Below are 20,027 nucleotides of genomic sequence, written 5' to 3'. Positions count from 1 at the left end.
TTTATCCAGCTAGAATGTCGGTCAAAATAGACGAAGTAATAAAAAGCTTCAATAAATAAATAAAAATATTTAATATATTTTATATTTATATATTTATATATTATATATAAATATATAAATATAATATATTATATATTATAATATATTTATTATTATATTTATATAATATATATTTCTTATATATTTATATATTTATATTTTAATATATTTATATTGTTAAATAAATTATATTTATATATAATATATAATATATTTATAAATATATAAATATAATAAATATATAATATTATATATATATATAAATATTTAAATAAATAAAAAGGACAAACAGAAACTAAAAGAACTTGTGATCTTCGCTTAAAGGGATCCTTTAAGCCAAGAGACAGCCCAAAAGTAATATAGACCCAAAAGGAACAGAGACAGTATACAGAAATAGTGACTTTACAGCTAATAAATGGCACTAAATTTGTATCTTTCAGTAGTTAGTCTGAATGTAAATGGGCTAAATGCCCCCAATCAAAAGACATAGGGTATCAGATTTAATTAAAAAAAGCAAGACCCATCAGTACATTGTTTGCAAGAGACTCATTTTAAACCCAAAGACACCTCCAGATTTAAAGAGAGGGGATGGAAGACTATTTATCATGCTAATGGGCATCAAAAGAAAGCTGAGGTGGCAATCCTTAAATCGGACAAATTAGATTTTAAACCAAAGACATAAGAGACTAGGAAGGACACTTTATCATAATTAAAGAGTCTATCCAACAAGAAGATCTAACAGTTGTATATATTTATGCCCCTCACATGGGAGCAGCCAATTATATAAGCCAATTAATAACAAAATTAAAGAAACACATAAATAATAATACAGTAATAGGAGGGGACTTTAACACCCCCCTCCCTGAAAAAATCAACAAGGAAATAAGGGCTTTGAATGACACACTGGACCAGGTAGACTGCACGGATATATTCAGAGCATTCCACTTAAAGCAACAAAGCATATATTCTTCTTGAGTATACATAGGACATTCTCCAGAATAGATCACATATTGGGTCACAAATCAGGTCCCAAAAGTTGGGATCATTCCCTGCATATTTTCAGACCACAATGCTTTGAAACTGCAACTCACTTATAAGAGGAAATTTAGAAAGAATGCAAATGCATGGAGGCTAAAGAGCATCCTAGTAAGAATGATTTTAATTTCAACCAGGAAATTAAAAGAATTTTAAAAATTCATGGAAAAAAATGAAAACGAAAACACATTTGTTCAAAACTTTTGGGATGCAGCAAAGGCAGTCCTAAGAGGAAAGTATATAGTAATACAAACCTTTCTCAAGCAATAAGAAAGGTCTCAAATACACAAACTAACCTTAAATCTAAAGGAGATGGAGAAAGAACAGCAAATAAAACCTAAAACCAGCAGAAGAAGAGAATTAATAAAGATTAGAGTAACCCTCTTACACTGTTGGTGGGAATGCAAGTTGGTGCAGCCACTTTGGAGAACAGTGTGGAGATTCCTCAAGAAATTAAAAATAGAGCTTCCCTATGACCCTGCAATTGCACTGCTGGGTATTTACCCCAAAGATACAGATGTAGTGAAAAGAAGAGCCATCTGTACCCCAATGTTTATTGCAGCAATGGCCACGGTCACCAAACTGTGGAAAGAACCAAGATGCCCTTCAACGGACGAATGGATAAGGAAGATGTGGTCCATATACACAATGGAGTATTATGCCTCCATCAAAAAGGATGAATACACAACTTTTGTAGCAACATGGACGGGACTGGAAGAGATTATGCTGAGTGAAATAAGTCAAGCAGAGAGAGTCAAGTATCATATGGTTTCACTTATTTGTGGAGCATAACAAAGAACATGGAGGACCTGGGGAGATGGAGAAGAGAAGAGAGTTGTGAGAAATTGGAAGAGGAGATGAACCATGGGAGACTATGGACTCTGAAAAACAACCTGAGGGTTTTGAAGGGGTGAGGGGTGGGAGGTTGGGGAATCAGGTGGAGGGTAATAGAGAGGGCACGTATTGCATGGAGCACTGGGTGTGGTGCAAAAACAATGAGTACTGTTACACTGAAAATAAATAAATTAATTTAAAAAAAGATTAGAGTAGAAATCAATGAAATAGAAATTAAAAGAACAGCAGAATAAATCAATGACACTAGGAGCTGGTTCTTTGAAAGAATTAATAATATTGATAAACCCCTGGCCAGACTTATCAAAAAGAAAAGAGAAAGGACCCAAATAAATAAAGTCATGAATGAAAGAGGAGAGATCACAACCAACCCCAAAGAAATAGAAACAATTATAAGAACGTATTATGAGCAACTATATGCCAAAAAATTAGGCAATCTGGAAGAAATGGATGCATTCTTAAGAGACATAAACTACCAGAACTGAACCAGGAAGAAATAGAAAACCTGACCAGACCCATAACCGGCAAGGAAATTGAAGCAGTAATCAAAAATCTCCCAACAAACAAGAGCCCGGCCAGGCAGCTTCCCAAGGGAATTCTACCAAACATTCAAAGAAGAGCTAGTACGTATTCTTTGAAGCTGTTTCAGAAAATCGAAAATGGAAGGAAAACTTCCAAACTCTTCTTATGAGTCCAGCATTACCTTGATCCCAAAACTAGACAAAGACCCCACAAAATGGAGAATTGCAAACCAATATCCCTGATGAACATGGATGCAAAAATTCTTACCAAGTTACTAGCCAATAGGATCCAACAGTACATTAAAAGGATTGTTCACCTTGACTAAGTGGGATTTATTCTTGGGCTATAAGGGTGATTCAGCATCCACAAATCAGTCAATGTGATACACTACATAAGTAAAGGACAAGACCCGTGTGATGCTCTCAATGTAGAAAAAGCATTTGGTAAAATACAGTATCCTTTCTTGGTAAAAATTCTCTGCCATGTAGGGATAAAGGGAACATACCTCAATATCATAAAAGCCATCTACAAAAAGCTCATAGTATCATTCTCAACAGGAAAAAACAGAGCTTTTCCCCGAAGGTCAGGAAAACTACAGGGATGTCCACTATCACCACTGTTGTTCAACATAGCACTAGAAGTCCTAGCCTCACCGATCAGACAACAAAAAGAAATAAAAGGCACCCAAATCAGCAAAGAAGAAGTCAAATTCTAACTTTTCACCAATGGCATGGTACTCTATGTGGAAAACCCAAAAGACTTTTCCCCAAAATTGCTAGAACTCATACAGGAGTTCAGCAAAGTGGCAGGATATAAAATCAATGCACAGAAATCAGTTGCATTTCTATACACTAACAATGAAACAGAAGAAAGAGAAATTAAGGAGTTGATCCCATTTACAATTGCACCAAAAACCATAAGATACTTAGGAATAAAGCTAACCAAAGTGGCAAAGGATTTGTACTCAGAAGACTATAGAGTACTCATGAAAGAAACTGAAGAAGATACAAAGAAATGGAAAAATATTCCATGCTCACAGATTGGAAGAACAATTATTGTTAAAATATTTGTGCTACCTAGAGCAATCTATACATGCAATGAATTCCTTTCAAAATAGCATCAACTTTTTTCACAGATCTGGGACAAATAATCCTGTAAAGTGTATGGAATCAGAGAAGACCCCAAATAGCAAAAGGAATGTTGAAAAAGAAAACCAAAGCTGGTCACATCTCAATTCGACTTTAAGCTGTATTACAAAGCTACAATCATCAAGACATACGGTACTGGCACAAAAACAGGCATGTAGACCAATGGTATAGTATAGAAAGCCCAGAAATGGACCCTCCACTCTACGGTGCACTAATGTTTGACAAAGCAGGAAAGAATGTCCAATGGAAATAAGACAGTCTCTTCAACAAATGGTGTTGGGGAAATTGGACAGCCACATGCAGAAGAATGAGACTGGACCATTTCTTTACACCATACACAAAAATAGACTCAAAGTAGATGAAAGATCTAAATGTGAGACAGGAATCCATCAATATCCTAGAAGAGAATGCAGGGAACAACCCCTGTGACCTTGGCCACAGCAACTTCTTGCTGGATATATCTCTAAAGGCAAGGTAAACAAAGGCCAAAATGAACTATTGGGACTTTGCCAAGATAAAAAGCTTTTGCACAGCAAAGGAAATAGTCGACAAAACAAAATACGATGGACAGATTGGGAGAAGACATTTGCAAATGTCTTATCAGATAAAGGGCTAGTATCCAAAATCTATAAAGAATTTACCAAACTCAATACCCAAGAACAAATAATCCAGTCAAGAAATGGGCAGAAGACATGAACAGACGTTTCTCCAAAGAAGACATACAGATGGCCAACAGATACAGGAAATAATGCTCAATATCCCTTGACATCAGGGAAATACAAATCAAAACCTCAATTAGATACTACCTACACCAGTCAGAATGGCTAAAATTAAGTCATGAAATGACAGATGCTAGTGAGGATGTGGAAAAAGGGTACCCTCTTACACTGTTGGTGTGAATGCAAGCTGGTACGGCCACTCTGGAAAACAGTATGGAGTTTCCTTAAAAAGTTGAAAATAGAGCTACTGTATGATCCAGGAATTGCACTACTGGTTATTTACCTCAAAGATACAAATGTAGTGATCTGAAGGGGCACCTGCACCCCCAATGTTTATAGCAGCTGTGTCCACAATTTCTAAACTATTCAAAGAGCCCAGATGTCCATTGACAGATGAATGGATAAAGAAGATGGAATAGAATACTACTCAGCCATCAAAAAAAAAAAATCTTTTCATTTGCAACAATGTGGATGGAACTAGAGGGTATTATGCTAAGGGATGGTATTATGCTAAGTGAAATAAGTCAATCAGAGAAAGACAATTATGATCTTGTATGTGTACTTAAGAAACAAAACATAGGATCATCAGGGGAAGAGTGGGAAAAAATTTAAAAAAAAATTTTTAAAAAAGGACCACCCAACCCAGAAACCACTTCCATGTGTCCTAATTAAAAAGCCCTTCTCCCCCAACTATTAATCATTATCCTGATTTTTATAGTAATTACTTCCTCTGTCTTTACAATAATTTTATTATCCCAATGTGTGTCATTAGACACAATTCTTTTATTTGATGTGCTTTGAAGTATCTTTTAATCTGTAAGTTCTATTCCTTTCCCTTTCCTTGTAATTTATCAGTTGATGAATTTAGGCTATTTATTTGTAGAGTTTCTCACATTCTAGCTTTTTTTTTTTTAAGATTTTAATTTATTTGTCAGAGAGAGTGAGAGAGAGAGAGCACAAACAGGGGGAGGGGCTGGCAGAGGGAGAAGTAGGCTCCCTGCTGAGCAAGGAGCCTGATGTGGAATTTGATCCCAGGATCCATGATCTGAGCGGAAAGCTGACGCTTAACCACCTGAGCCACCCAGGCGTCCCAAGTGTAGCTATTTCTGATTGAAATCTCATGGTACAGTTTAGCATGTTCACCCATGCTCTATATTGCCTGAAAGTTGGCAGCTGGGTCTAGAATCTCCCTTTAGTTTTTATTTCTTTAGTAGAAGTACAGGAAGCATATAATGTCTAGTCTCTATTTTGTGGTGTAAGCCTCCATTCATGTTTAATACCTATGTCTTTTAATAGTGGAGAGCTGCAAAATGCTGATATTCTATCATTTTTTTTTATTTATTCGTGTGAATGCTAGTATAAATAGGCACTTATCTATTATTCAGTTACCTAGTAGTTCAGTTCATCTAGGAAAGGCAAATAATGCTTGTTTCTTTACTGTAATCTACCAGTTTTTAGGAAATTTAATTGGTTCCCTGTTAGTTTCCTAAGGTGACCAATTTAATGATTTTTTTCTTTTTATGAATTTTTAATTTTACACTCTCAGTTTGGAAGTCACTGAGAATCTCAAATCTCAGAAAGGAAACGAGACTCTCCACTATCAATTAGGACTTTTGTAATTATATCACTATAAATCTCACTCTTGTAAGTCTGTTTTGCATAACCTCAAAGGATTATTATGTGCCCAAGAACTTTGTTACAAAATACCTCTACCTGCTAGTTAGTTCCTTGTACTCCCCTGTACATATAAGCCAAAAGATGCCTATATTTGAGAGCTTATGAGAAAACTCAATATGAAAATTTTTTGAAGGGAGAATAAAAAATTTTGGTTGTCTGAAGTGGCAGTGTGGTCTTACCCTGCACTTTCTTTGTGCCTCTAACTCATGAGGGTTGTGTAGAAGTTTTTATGTCCTGGGGCGCCTGGGTGGCTCAGTTGGTTAAGCATCTGCCTTCAGCTCAGGTCATGATCCCACTGTCCTGAGATTGAGCTCCACATCAGGCTCCCTTCTTAACAGGGAGCCTTCTTCTCCCTCTCGCTCTGCTGCTCCCCCTGCTTGTGCTCCCTTTCTCTCTGTCAAATAAATTTAAAAATCTTAAAAAAAAAAAAAAAGTTTTTTTTGTCCCAGAACTAGTTCACAGTCATGCATAGTCAAGAAATGTCAAGATGGCTACTTCTTTTTTGTTATAAAAACAGTTTTCCAGTCAAAAGCAGTTAAAGTTAATGGTATAGCCCTCTGAGTAATTCTAGTTTGCTTAATCTTGTATTTCTCAATGTTTTCAAACTTCCTTTTCCATTCCCTCTTATATTTATTTGATCTGGATGACTTCAGTGATTTGTTCTCCTAGCCAGGTTGTTGGCTTCCTTTTTTTCCTTGACTTCAACCAATTTTTCATTCTTTAATTTTTTAAATAGATTATATGGCCATGTAGTTCAAGCATCATGAAGTATAAAAAGGCATATAATGAAACACATCCTACCCTTATTCTCAATTTGCCTAAGTCCTATCTCCCTCAATAAATAACCCATTATTTATTAATATTTCAAGGAATTTTTCAAACCAGTAAGAATATGAGCTTTTTTCTTACCTTTTTTTAGGGAGTATACACAAATGTTTCTTTTTTCTTTTTTGTGCTGCATAATAATCAATTATATGGGTGATGTACCATGATTTATTAACCAGTACCCTGTTGATGTGATTTCTCATTTTTGTGCTCGTAACAAACAGTGCTGCAATGAATAAATTTGTACATATGTCATTTCACAAGTGTAAATTCCTAGAGATGTTGTTGCATTGGTAATATTAGATTTTGTCTACTTCTGCTTGTGTCTGTCTATACTAGCAGTAGGAACATGTGTATCTATTTCCCCATGATTTCACAAATTGTGTTAGCAAACTTAAGGGTTTTGTTTTGTTTGTTAACCTGATGATGAAATTGGTATTATTTTTATTTACTTAATTTTAAGTAAAATTTGATATGCTCCTAAGTTTAAGAGCTATATATATTTCAATGTCTGTGACCTTTATTTACATGTCGCTTGCTCACTTCTTCTATTGTGGTTTTGGGCTTTGTGTTCACTTCTAGCTCTTAATAAAAGCAGTTATCTTTGTCATATAAGTTACAAATATATTTTCCCATACTGTCATTTTTTTCTTTTGACTCTGCCCTTAGTATTTAATAAAGTTTATTTTACTTAAATTATATTGTACTTACAAGTCCTTAAACTAAGTACATACTTTTGAGATTTTAATAGGCAATTATTTTTTCCTTGATAATTTTAAATTTATTTTACTTAAATTATATTGTACTTACAAGTCCTTAAGCTAAGTACATACTTTTGAGATTTTATTTTATTTTTTTAAAGATTTTATGTATTTATTTGACAGAGAGAAATCACAAGAGAGGCAGGCAGAGAGAGAGGAAGGGAAGCAGGCTCTCCGCTGAGCAGAGAGCCCGATGTGGGACTCGATCCCAGGACCCTGAGATCATGACCTGAGCCAAAGGCAGCGGCTTAACCCACTGAGCCACCCAGGCGCCCCACTTTTGAGATTTTAATAGGCAATTATTTTTGCCTTGATAATTTTAAATTCTTCTTAGTTCAACCCGAGAAAGGGGTTGGATGTGGGTGATGTATTACTTGCCAGGATGCACTCATAAGGCTTTTGGAAGTTCTAAGATTCAGGCAGATCATGATTTCAAAACTTTGGCAATAAGCATATGGTGTAGACTAAATGATACCCTTTAGTGTTTAAGAGGAGACATTTAACAATATAGTATGTCTTTTATCTATCTAGTCCTCAAATAAATCTCGACATCTCTTTTTTCTTTGTTATTGTTTAAGTTGTAAAATATATGCAACATAAAATGTACAATTTCATCCATGTTGAGGTGTACAGTTCAGTGGTGTTAAGTGCATTCACATTGTTGTGCAACCATCGCCTCTCTCCATCACCACCATCCATCTCCAGCACTTTTCATTTTACTAAACTGAAACTCTGTACCCATTAAACGATAATTCTTCATTCCCCCTCCTTCCAGCCCCTGGCAGTCCCCACTCAATTCTCTGTCTCTATGAATCGGACTACTGTAGATTACCTCATAAAAGTTGGAATCGTACAATATTTGTTGTTTGTGTCTAGCTTATTCATTTAGCATAGTGTCTTCAGGGTTCATCCATGTTGAAGTATGTATCAGAATTTCATTCCTTTTAAGACTAAATGATAATCAGGGCGCCTGGGTGGCTCAGTTGTTGGGCGTCTGCCTTCAGCTCAGGTCGTGATCCCAGGGTCCAGGGATTGAGCCCTGCATCTGGCTCCCCACTCAACAGGAAGCCTGCTTCTTCCTCTCCCACTGCCGCTGCTTGTGTTTCCTCTCTCGCTGTGTCTCTCTCTGTCAAATAAATAGAAGAAATATTACAAAAAATTAAAAAGCATTTAGAAGAAAATAAAGGAGAATGTTTAAAAAAAAAGACTAAATGATAATCCATTGTATGTATGTACTCCATTTTATTTATTCATTTATTCACTGATGGAATTTGTGTTTTGTCTTTAACAAGGTTGTTAAATAAAATGTATTTTTTAATAAATGATATTTTCTTTTATTTATTTAGACAGATTCTTTCAAAATGGGACAAGAGTTTGTGAAACGCTTCCCTATCAGTGCAGACAAGCTAACTAACCTTAATGTGGTTTCTGGAACTTTAAATTTAGATATGACAAACCAAGTAGTATCCCCAAAACCTAGTGAGTGCCATAAATCTAGCAAAACATCTGTCAGTGCCACATCAGAAAGACTGTTATTGCAAGATACCTCTAAGATGGAGTGCTTCAATCAAACGCTTTCAACCAACAAAAGTAATTATACAAGTTGCAATCCTCAGTCATATCATCTACTCAGTAAAGAACACAGAAGAAACAATCTTCAGAAAGAGTCTTTAATATTCATGAAAGGAGTCATGGATGAATGTACTCATGTGGCAAATTTCTCAGGTACCAATTTTTATATGAAATTAAGAATGTTTGCTGATTTGTAAATATTTGTGAAATATTTTTAAAGATGCTTTATAAAATAATTTCATATTTTCAAGAGTATGTTTATTGTTGGCTCCAGAATATATTTTCCAGGATAAGTTAGTTATTCACATGCATCATATTTTATCCATGATAATCTAAAACCATCTTATTAGTTTAAAAATATATTGGATTTTGTCGGGGCGCCTGGGTGGCTCAGTGGATTAAGCCGCTGCCTTCGGCTCAGGTCATGATCTCAGGGTCCTGGGATCGAGCCCCGCATCAGGCTCTCTGCTCCACAGGGAGCCTGCTTCCTCCTCTCTCTCTGCCTACTTGTGATCTCTCTCTCCGTCAAATAAATAAATAAAATCTTTAAAAAATATATATATATATATATATATTGGATTTTGTGGGGAGTAGGGGGATTGGGTAACAGGGTGATGGATATTGGGGAGGGCATGCATTGTACTAAGCACTGGGTATTATATAAGAGTGATGAATCACAGACCTGTACCCCTGAAACAAATAATACATTATAGGTTAATTAATTGCATTTAAATTTTAAAATATATGTTGGATTTTGTGTCTTTTTTAGAATGTTCATCTTTTTGTTCTAGAGATAAATATTGTGATATTATGCTGTATTATAGTTGGTTTTTAACTTAATCATAAAGTTTTAGGGGCACCTGGGTGACGCAGTTGGTTAAGCAGCTGCCTTCAGCTCAGGTCATAATCTCGGGGTCCTGGGATTCAGCCCCAGGTCTGGCTCCCTGCTCAGGAGGGGGTGTGCTTCTCCCTTTCCTTCTCTCCCTGCCCCCACTCATTCCTAGTCTGTGCTCTCTCTCTCTCTTTCAAATAAATAAATATAAAATCTTTTAAAAAAAAATTTAGTTTGGGCACCTGAGTGGCTCAGTGGGTTAAAGCCTCTGCCTTCGGCTTGGGTCATGATCTCAGGGTGCTGGGATCGAGCCCCGCATGGGGCTCTCTGCTCAGCGGGGAGCCTGCTTCCTCCTCCCTCCCTCTCTCTCTCTGCCTGCCTCTCTGCCTACTTGTGATCTCCATTTGTCAAATAAATAAATAAAATCTTTAAAAAAAAAATGAGTTTGACAGATGTCTCATTTAGTGTACTGTCAGGGGTATTTCATTTTCTAATATGATTAATAGTATTTATATAAAAATCTTAAGAGCCTTTTAAGGGTATATATGTTTTATCTTTTAAAATTCTATCCCTAGTTCCAGTTGACCCAAGCCTCATTATAGTGGTTCAAGCCAAAGAAGATGCTTATATTCCACGAACAGGAGTTCGAAGTCTACAAGAAATTTGGCCTGGTTGTGAAATCCGTTATCTAGAAGGGGGTCATATTAGTGCTTATCTTTTTAAACAAGGACTCTTCAGGTAAGATGATTGGTCTAAACAGGTACCTGTTTATTTGCTTTTTTTTGTAATTTTTTTTGGGGGGGCCTCAAAAAACAGAGAAGATTGGGTATTTTTATTATATGTTTTAGTCTTCTTTTTTCTTCCCTGCCTCCCTCAGTTCTCACATTGTGATACTTTTTCCTATACCATCCTCTTCTTTTTTCTTCTACAGAACTAGGGAAGTAGCATATGATAGGCACATTTTATTGTGTGTTTTTACCCTCTTCAGATATTAATAGCCAGGTATATTTAGGGTGGATGGAGGAACACCAGGGTTTGTAAAACTTGCTTTGGTTCATCTTGAATTTTTCACTCCACTTTCTTCTCTCAGATGGCATGAGCATCTATGGAAGAGTCCAGCACTGTTTTTCAGTAGCAAGTGAATACTGAACCTTACATGAGAAGTGAAAATACTGGTTTTAATGTTAATAACCTTATATGACTCCAGTACTTACTAGAAGTTATAAAAACTTTTATGCTGTATCTCTAGTTTTTTGATAGCCTATATTATTTCTACTTCTATTCAAATTTGATGGCAAAAGGTATCATTGGGATATATTTATCATTAATGGTTAAATAAATTAGTTCACATAAAGTGCTTAGATAAGTACCCTGTGCATGCTGTGTTTCAGAACTGCCAGCTGCATCACTAGATAACAAAGAATTGTATTACTTCACGTTTGACATGTTTTAGCTCTTTTTAATCCAAGAAATAATTCTTTGTATGTTGTCACTTATTTAGTTCAACTTTTAGATGTCACCTTAAATGTCCAATTAAAATATTAAATCACCCTGTGAAGGGAATATTGGAAACTAAGGCTTCTGCTTTTAGTTCAGTTGCTAAGAACATGTGTTTTTCTGGACAAAAAACATCCTTATCATAATTTATGAAACAGGTTGAATAAACACTACATTATGAAAAGTTACATAGCCAGTTAATTTTCAACAAGTGACATACATACATACATATTTTATATTGCGTATATATATTATATAAATGCATATATTATGTAAGTTCGAAGGCACAAAAAGTACATCATAGAAAAGGTACTTCTGAATTCATCATCAGTTGAAAGCACATTTGAGGTTTTCTGCAGCTGTGGTGAAGTTACATGGATCCAAACACCCACCCTCAGGTACCTGCCTTCAAAGCTATTTGGAGAGGAAGTGAGGTTGCAAGCCACAGGTAACTTTGGAAATAACATAATAAAAGTAGTGTCCGTCTTCCTCTTTTGCTCATTACTTAACAGTTTTTCTTTCATCTTTAATTTTAGACAAGCCATCTATGATGCATTTGAACGCTTCCTCCATAAATATGCTAACTAATTGGATCACTGTATGTAACCAGTATGGCCATCATGTTTCCTACAAAAGGAGTTTTTCATCTTTTTATGATAAGAATAAGCAGACAGCACTATATATCTAATTGCTATCAATTTAGTCTGGAATTCATTGTTATGATCAGTCAACAGTGATCTTTAAATACATGTGAATAATTTTAAACCAATATTTGGATGAAATAATGTTGAAGTATTTTGTTACTGTTTTGTGGGAACCCCATATATGCAATATTTTGTCTGTTGTTTCTATTTATGAAAACCTTAAATTTTTAATTGTGAATAATTTATTAATTAAAATAAATTTATTCATAGAAACCTTATTGGTTTTTAAAGAACTGCTAAAGCAAGCTAAGTTTGTAATACATCAGCATGTATTGAATACCCTTATATGATAGTTCTACTATTGATTTGAGAACATGTTTCTTTCTTATCTTCAACTTTAATTTCTGCAATGGAAATATTTAATGATGATCAGTGTTAACTTTGAATTCTAAAAAAAATCCTGATTGCTTCATACTTAGGTAGTTTTAATAATTAAAACAAATGTGGGAATGCAGATAAGATGCATATGACTTGACTGAACTTTAAAACTTTACCAAATATGAGGTTAGAAAATGATGCCAAACATATGTCCCCTACTTAAGAAGTTTCAATTCATGAAAAATGGAAATGATGAAAGACCTATTGTATTACTTGATACTGTGTCTTAACATTTTCTTATATACTCTGGGTTTGCTAAACATCCAACTTTAGTCAGATATACTTGATAGCTTTGGCTTTTTAATTTCAGAAATTAAAGACCACATATGAAATTGATTTGTTCATATAACTTCATTTTACAGAAAAGATATAATAATTACTCACTTTTTAAAGTGGAAGATTATATGATTAGATTTGGTGCTTTTTATGTTAAACTTCTCAAGCTAAGGTCTAAAATGTTTGAAAAAAGAAGAATATATTTTTGGGAATTGTATCAAGGTTTGGAATAAATGTATTTGCGTTTTATTTGTTTGAAATCTGTGTTTTCTATGGATTATTTTAAAATATGTGTTCCTGGTCTAGCAAGGATATTTGAATTATAATGTGCCTTCATATTCTTTTAGAATATTTTATTTATTACTAATGTCTCCATCAGTTTAACTTTTAAAAAACTACTTTAAAAGTCACTAATGTGAAGTCATTGATGGTCTACAAAACTGTAAATTCTAAAACTGCTTTGGCATAGCAAACCAAATCAATTTGGTTACAGCCATTTGGCCTATAGCCATTTTATATCTTCAGACTAGAACCTTTACTTTTAACTGAAAGTATAAAATGTACTAAAATTCTTAAACAAAATACCCTTTAAAGAAATAAGACTTATTGTCAAGTGAATTGCGAGAATTTTCGTAGTATATAGGAGGCAATATGATTGAATGCTTTCTGAGTTATACCTTAGTAAAACCAATATTTATTTTTTACCTAAATATTTCTTACTAAGCAATAATGTACTGTGGTGTAGGACTTTCTGTTGGTAAAAGAATGAAATTTTATTTCATTTTAATTAACTTTTAGGCATAACTAGTTTTTCCCAAATAAATGTGAAAGGAAGTTTTAAAAATTTCATCTCTTAACCATATATTTTTACAATATTATCCACACAACTTCCTAAATTGATCAAGGTGCAACATACCTTTTCTTAAAGTTTTTTAATCCACTTTTCCCCAAATAGTGACTCAAGCTTTATCTATACACATTTATATGTATATATATATAGTGTAAGGTATATACATTATATATATAAAATAACATGTTTTATATATAGAGAGAGAGACAACATACATATTTTAAAAAGTGCTGTCTGCCATTTTGAGAATTGGGTACATAAACTGCTAAAAATTCATTTAGGCCACAGTTGCAAACTTGCAGTCAATACCAGCCAGCGTGGCCCACAGCTTTTTATTCAGTGTGCATAATATTTCAAAATTGTTTGAATTTGAAGTCTTTCGACTGGGCATGCATTTCTAGTTTGCCACAGTCTGCTAGACTCCCTTTCATCAGGCTACTTCACTACTTTGTTTCCTACTTAGCCCTGAACACATCTGAGTTTGAGACTCCTGATTTACATCTGTGGTTACAAAAGTTTCTAAATTTCATGACTTGCTACTGTTGTATTTACTATTATTTTAACATGTGAATTTTAGATTGTTATGAATGTAATTTTTTAATGTGGTGCTTTCTCTCCTAAAGATTATTGAATTAACACTGTAACTGGAAAGGTTTCAAATCATTTCCAAATATTTTATACTTCACAATAAAAGTCTATTTAAAAAGTTAATTATTCATATATCCAAGAAGATTTATTCTGAATACAATACAGAATGCACGTGTCACATTTGATTAATGTATCCAAACTTGGATTGAGTTTATATTCCTCCTTCGTTCTATTATAAACCCAATAAAGTAAGGCAGAAAGAAGGGCGGCTTTAGCAGAATAGTACTCAGTATCTGCAACAAGAGCCAGATTTCTTTCCCCTGCAAATATGTGTGATCCCAGGGAAAACAGCATTCTGACAGTCCATCTTACCTGAATGTATAATTAGATATAATTCTTGGATATAATTAGATTTATGCTAGTAGATGTTATAAGCAATTAAAAATCTAGAGATAACTCTAGCACCGAGAATGGGAATGCTGGGCAGAGGCTGCTATAGAAACTGGGTTTGGAAATAAAAGGAAAGATATTGGCAAATGAGACAAAGGAAATAGAGGTACATTTGGACCATTTTGTAGGAGTAGAATAACTTAATTCTGGGACTATTCTTATAGGCAGAATCCTAGGAAACCAATGATTTTGTGAAGAACTTTGAAAACAGTTTAGAAAATTTTGGACCAAAACACGGATTTTCCTCAGGACCAAAAGAACTAATGTGCAGATTCACCAGATTGTGTTAGTTTAAAAAAAAATAAATAAACTTACCATGAAAAGTCTATTCTCTGCATAACCCATGACTCACTGAGGTGTAATTGTTTTTCTATATACTGTACTGGATAATTCTATAGAAATAAAGTTGTATCCTAGTACTTTGCTATTCAAAGTATGGTCAGTGGATTGGCACCATCCTCTGGGAGCTTGTTAGAAATTTAGAATCTCAGGGGCACCTGGGTGGCTCAGTGGGTTAAAGCCTCTGCCTTTGGCTCAGGTCATGATCCCAGAATCCTGGGATCGAATCCCGCATCGGGCTCTCTGCTCAGAGAGAGGCCTGCTTCCCTTCCTCTCTCTCTGCCTGCCTCTCTGCCTACTTGTGATCTCTGTCTGTCAAATAAATAAATTAAAACCTTTAAAAAAAAATTTAGAATCTCAAGCACCATCCTAACCTCACTGAGTCAGAATTTGCATTTGAATAAGCTGGTTCATATACACATTAAATTTTTTAAAACTCATTTAGAGTCAGTGGTACTCATATATTAGCTTGCATTGAAATCACCTGGAACTTTGTTAAAACACAAATTTCTAGATCCTACTGCCCTGAGTTTCTGATGCAGTAAGTGGCGCAGGGCTGGTGAATTTGTATTTCTAACAAGTTTCCTAGGTTGCTGATGCTGTCTGTCCAGGCGTTACACTTTAAGAACCAAAAAGCCAAGGCTCTAATTGTATCTCAGGCCTGGAACATATTAGAATCACCTGGGGAGCTTTAAAAGCATAGGTAAGTGGGTGTTCTTACCTATGCTGAATCTCTTACCCTAGAGATTTAGATTCAATTGGCTTGCAGTTGGTATTTTTAAAGCTCCCTACGTGATTCTAATGTGCAGCCAGGTTTAAGAACCGTGTGCTTTAAAGGACTCAAGGGAAGAGGACAAGCTGTTGAAGGAAAGGATGTAAAGTCAGTAAATCAACACAGATTTTGGAAAGGAATTCCTGATATTCTGGGTGTTATCAGTACCTCACAAGTATTAAAGTAGCGAAGAGGGCCTGTGTTCCTTTTGCTTCTGCTATTTTGTTATGGGTAGACGCGTTAGAAAGAATAGGATGAGCTGGGGGTGGATTGGGTAATTATGTGCAGCAGAACTTCTTTAAATCTTACACATTAACTCATCTTGGCAACTTAAAGCAGAGACAAGTATGAGCAAAGAAATGCTAACCTCTTTCCTTTATTTTCTTCAACCATAAACCATGGCTCTTTGAAAGTTAAAGCATGTCTTTAGAAATCATTCCTTTCTGGGGCGCCTGGGTGGCTCAGTGGGTTAAGCCACTGCCTTCGGCTCAGGTCATGATCCCAGGGTCCTGGGATCGAACCCCGCGTCGGGCTCTCTGCTCAGCGGCGAGCCTGCTTCCCTTCCTCTCTCTCTGCCTGCCTCTCTGCCTACTTGTGATCTCTGTCTGTCAAATGAATAAATAAAATCTAAAAAAAAAAAAAAAAAAGAAATCATTCCTTTCTTGTCCAGAGCAGTTACTCCTCAACTTTTCCATCCATCTCAGTCAACAAAATAGTTGCCTTTATTATTGTATATTTTAGAGACACTTTTTACCAACTCAAATCTTTTTTTGTTTTGTTTTGCTTTTTTAAGAGTTATTTATTTATTTATTTGACAGAAAGAGAGATCACAAGTAGGCAGAGAGGCAGGCAGAAAGAGAGGGGGAAGCAGGCTCCCTGCTGAGCACAGAGCCCAATTTGGGGCTGGATCCTGAACACTGAGCCACTTAGGGGCCCCCAACTCAAATCTTTGATCCATTTCCCTTGCCTTCTAGATGACATCTGACCATAAGTCCTTACACTCAGGCAGAAGACAATTACTGATCCTGCTCTGAGTTTTTACTCAAGTTCAACTGTAAACCCATACCACCAATTTCACCTGCTAAGCATTCTTTCCCCAAGTCACAATGATGTAGGAAAGACCTTAGGGTTTGAAGCCAACAGCCAAGAAAGAATTCTTGAGACGTCTTTGGTGCAAAAAGTGGTTTTATTAAAGCATGGGGACAGGACCTGTGGGCAGAAAGAGCTGCACTGGCGTCTTGCTGAGTAGCCCATAGTACACTTTCAAGTTGGGAGGGGGTTAGGGATAGTGTAAGCCTCCCAGGTATTTTGGAAACAAGGTTTCCAGGATCCTGACGGATGGGGCGGGCCGAGGAGGGTGCAGGTTGCTATTGTTAGGAAAGGTTACTTGTTACTGTTTAGTAAAAGCTCTGTAATGAGACATTTCTGGTATATATTGGTGGGGTAGGTCATATGCTTGGGGGATGATTACCAAACCTGTATCTTGGCGGATGGGGGAATGGGTAGAGATGAAGTTTCCAAAGGGATTTTTATTTGTTAAAGTAGACTTATAGGATCCTGGGGGTTGGGCTAAGATTGCCTTTAGCCCTTAACAAAGTATCAACACTGAGGCAGTTCAGTCCCTAGAGGAATGTCACTCTGCCTGCTCTAAGAACTTTAAGACCAATGGGCTGAAGACAGTAAGGAAATTTAATAATTTTTCCTCTGTCTTTGTTTCCCACATCAACAACTCCTGAAAAAACAATCAGCTAATTGATAGTGATAATAAGGAATACAAATTTATTTTTTACTTGGAACTATATGTTTGTGCATTTATTACTTCACTGGCTTCTTTCTAGATGTCATTTTATACGAATGTTGTCTTAGATTTTAAAGTAGAAGAAGATAAATTGGTAGTTTGAGAGGTGTACTGGGAAGCCCTTTTCAGTCAAAAAATCTACATTGGTGGGGCACCTGGGTGGTTTAAAGCTCAGGTCATGATCCCAGGGTTCTGGGATGGAGCCCCACATCAGGCTCTCTGCTCAGCAGGGAGCCTGCTTCCTCCTCTCTCTCTCTGCCTGCCTCTCTGCCTACTTGTAATCTCTGTCTGTCAAATAAATAAACAAAATCTTAAAAAAAAAATCTACGTTAAGAGATAGGTTTGTGGTCACTTACAGAACTGTACCATCAGGACTCTCTGGTGTTTGCTCTTATTTCTGCTTTAGGGTCATGTCTTTAATTCATTCTTTTGTATCTCCTCAATGAATGATGATTCTGAGGGCTAGTCTAGTAATTTTCTTTGTGTCATGATACCTACCAGGTCTTCAGGTTTTCACATCAGAAGGTAGGCAATCACGTCTCTCCTTGGACTGAATTCATCAGAATAGACAAGGAAAAGAGTCACCAAATGCATGTTTCTTTTTAAAGAGTATTTGTAAAACAAAGAAATGTATATGGGAGTTATGACTGTAAGAGGACAGGGACCACAGTGATTATCACATTCCCAAACCCAAACTTTCAAGCCCATAGCCAGGCGCCAGATAGACAGATTTACATATATTGCACTTAAGTCCACTTATTTGTTCATTTTTTTATTGATTCACTTAAAAAATATTTACTGAGTACCAGAGACAAAGCTGTCAAACCGGATGCTTAAGACAGTTTTCAAGGACAAGACTAGTCCCCTTTAACTTGACTTCTACAGAAATTTCTGGCTTAGCTGTATACATAGATTGGTTTTTTAACAGCTTTATTAAAATATAATTTAGACATCATACAATTCATTGATTTAAAGTATAAAATAGAGTTTTGTGTATATTACATTATTTTTTAAATTGTGGTAAAACTATAAAACATAAAACTGGCCATTTTAACCATTTTTAAATGTGCAAATCAGAGGCATTACATTCACAATGTTGTGCAACCATCACTAATTTCTAAACTTTTTAACACCCTACATAAACTGTTTTTTTTTTTAAGATTTTATTTATTTATTTATTTGAGAAAAAGAGAGAGGAGAAAGAGCACAACGGGATGAGGGGCAGAAGAAGAAGCAGAGGCCGCTAAGCAGGGAGCCCGATGCGGGGCTTGATCCCAGCACTGTGGGATCCTGACCTGAGCAGAAGGCAGAAGCTTAACTGACTAAGCCACTCAGGCACCCCTCATTTTTCTCTTTTTTATTAAATAGGCTCTGCACCCAGCACATAACTGAACTCGGGGCTTGAACTCACAACTGTGAGATCAAGACCTGAGTCAAGATCAAGAGTCAGACACTCAACCAACTGAGCCACCCAGGCTTCCTCTACATAAACTGATTTATACTTATCTATCTATTTATTTATGATTTTTATTTATTTATTTAACAGGGAAAGAGAGAGCAGAAGCAGGGGGAGAAGCAGGCAGAGGGAGAGGCAGAAGTGGACTCCCCGCTGAGCAGAGAGTCCTATGCAGGACTCCATCCCAGGACCCTAGGATCATGACCTGAGCCCAAGGCAGATGCTTAATTGACTAAGCCACCCAGGTGCCCCCATAAGCTGATTTTTCAATATTTGTTTTAAATTGATGGAAAAGTCTTACTCTTCTCAGTTCTACCACTGGATACAATGCCCCTCTGTGTTTTAAGCATCCCAATGTGTTCTTCATACTAACATTTATTGAAACTCATTCCAGTCCTAACACTTGCTATCCCTAAATAAATTCCTCAATATCTTCAACACTCATTAACTACAACTTTTAGAACAGAGATGCACACCAGAGAGCTATGCTTTATCTTCTAAGCTTAACTTCGCTGACTTAATTTCCATCAATATCTTAATTCAATAACATTTAAAGTCAACTTAGAGGTATCTGAAAATACAAAATATCCAAAATCGAACTCATTATGCCTGTCACCCAGGAATTTCTCAAGCTTCTCCCAATCCATTCTTCTTTATTCATATTTTTGGGTTTTGGTAGCCACCACCTATTCAGTTCCTTAAACAAGCAAACAAAAGGAACATCCTTGACCCTTATACTCTCCTCTCATACTCACTCAGATCCTCAGTCTTATTATTTCCCAAATATGTCAATAATCTCCTTTCCAAACCCACTAACACAGTCTTAGTTCAGGACTTCATTATCTTTTTTTCAGAATGACTGCAATATTTTTTTTTTAAAGATTTGATATATTTGACAGAGAGAGATCACAAGTAGGCAGAGAGGCAAGCAGAGAGA

General features: G+C 35.8%; 1 protein-coding gene across 13 annotated transcripts in view; it reads left to right on the top strand.

The window, feature by feature from the left end:
- Nucleotides 1–13,097, top strand: part of ABHD18 (abhydrolase domain containing 18) — a 54,766-nt gene extending 41,669 nt beyond the window's left edge. For all 13 annotated transcript variants that reach the window (XM_045991290.1, XM_045991328.1, XM_045991324.1 and 10 more), the window contains 3 exons: nucleotides 8,925–9,303; nucleotides 10,558–10,720; nucleotides 12,016–13,097. In XM_045991290.1, the coding sequence (XP_045847246.1) occupies nucleotides 8,925–9,303; nucleotides 10,558–10,720; nucleotides 12,016–12,067 (594 nt within the window). In that variant the 3' untranslated portion in view covers nucleotides 12,068–13,097. The remainder of the gene's footprint in view (nucleotides 1–8,924; nucleotides 9,304–10,557; nucleotides 10,721–12,015) is intronic.
- Nucleotides 13,098–20,027: the final 6,930 nt, after the last annotated feature.

The sequence above is a fragment of the Meles meles genome, chromosome 2 (assembly GCF_922984935.1).
Source record: "Meles meles chromosome 2, mMelMel3.1 paternal haplotype, whole genome shotgun sequence".
In the NCBI taxonomy this organism is placed as follows: domain Eukaryota; kingdom Metazoa; phylum Chordata; class Mammalia; order Carnivora; family Mustelidae; genus Meles; species Meles meles.
Note: the sequence above shows the minus strand (reverse complement) of the source record. Positions and strands in the feature narration are given on the sequence as shown.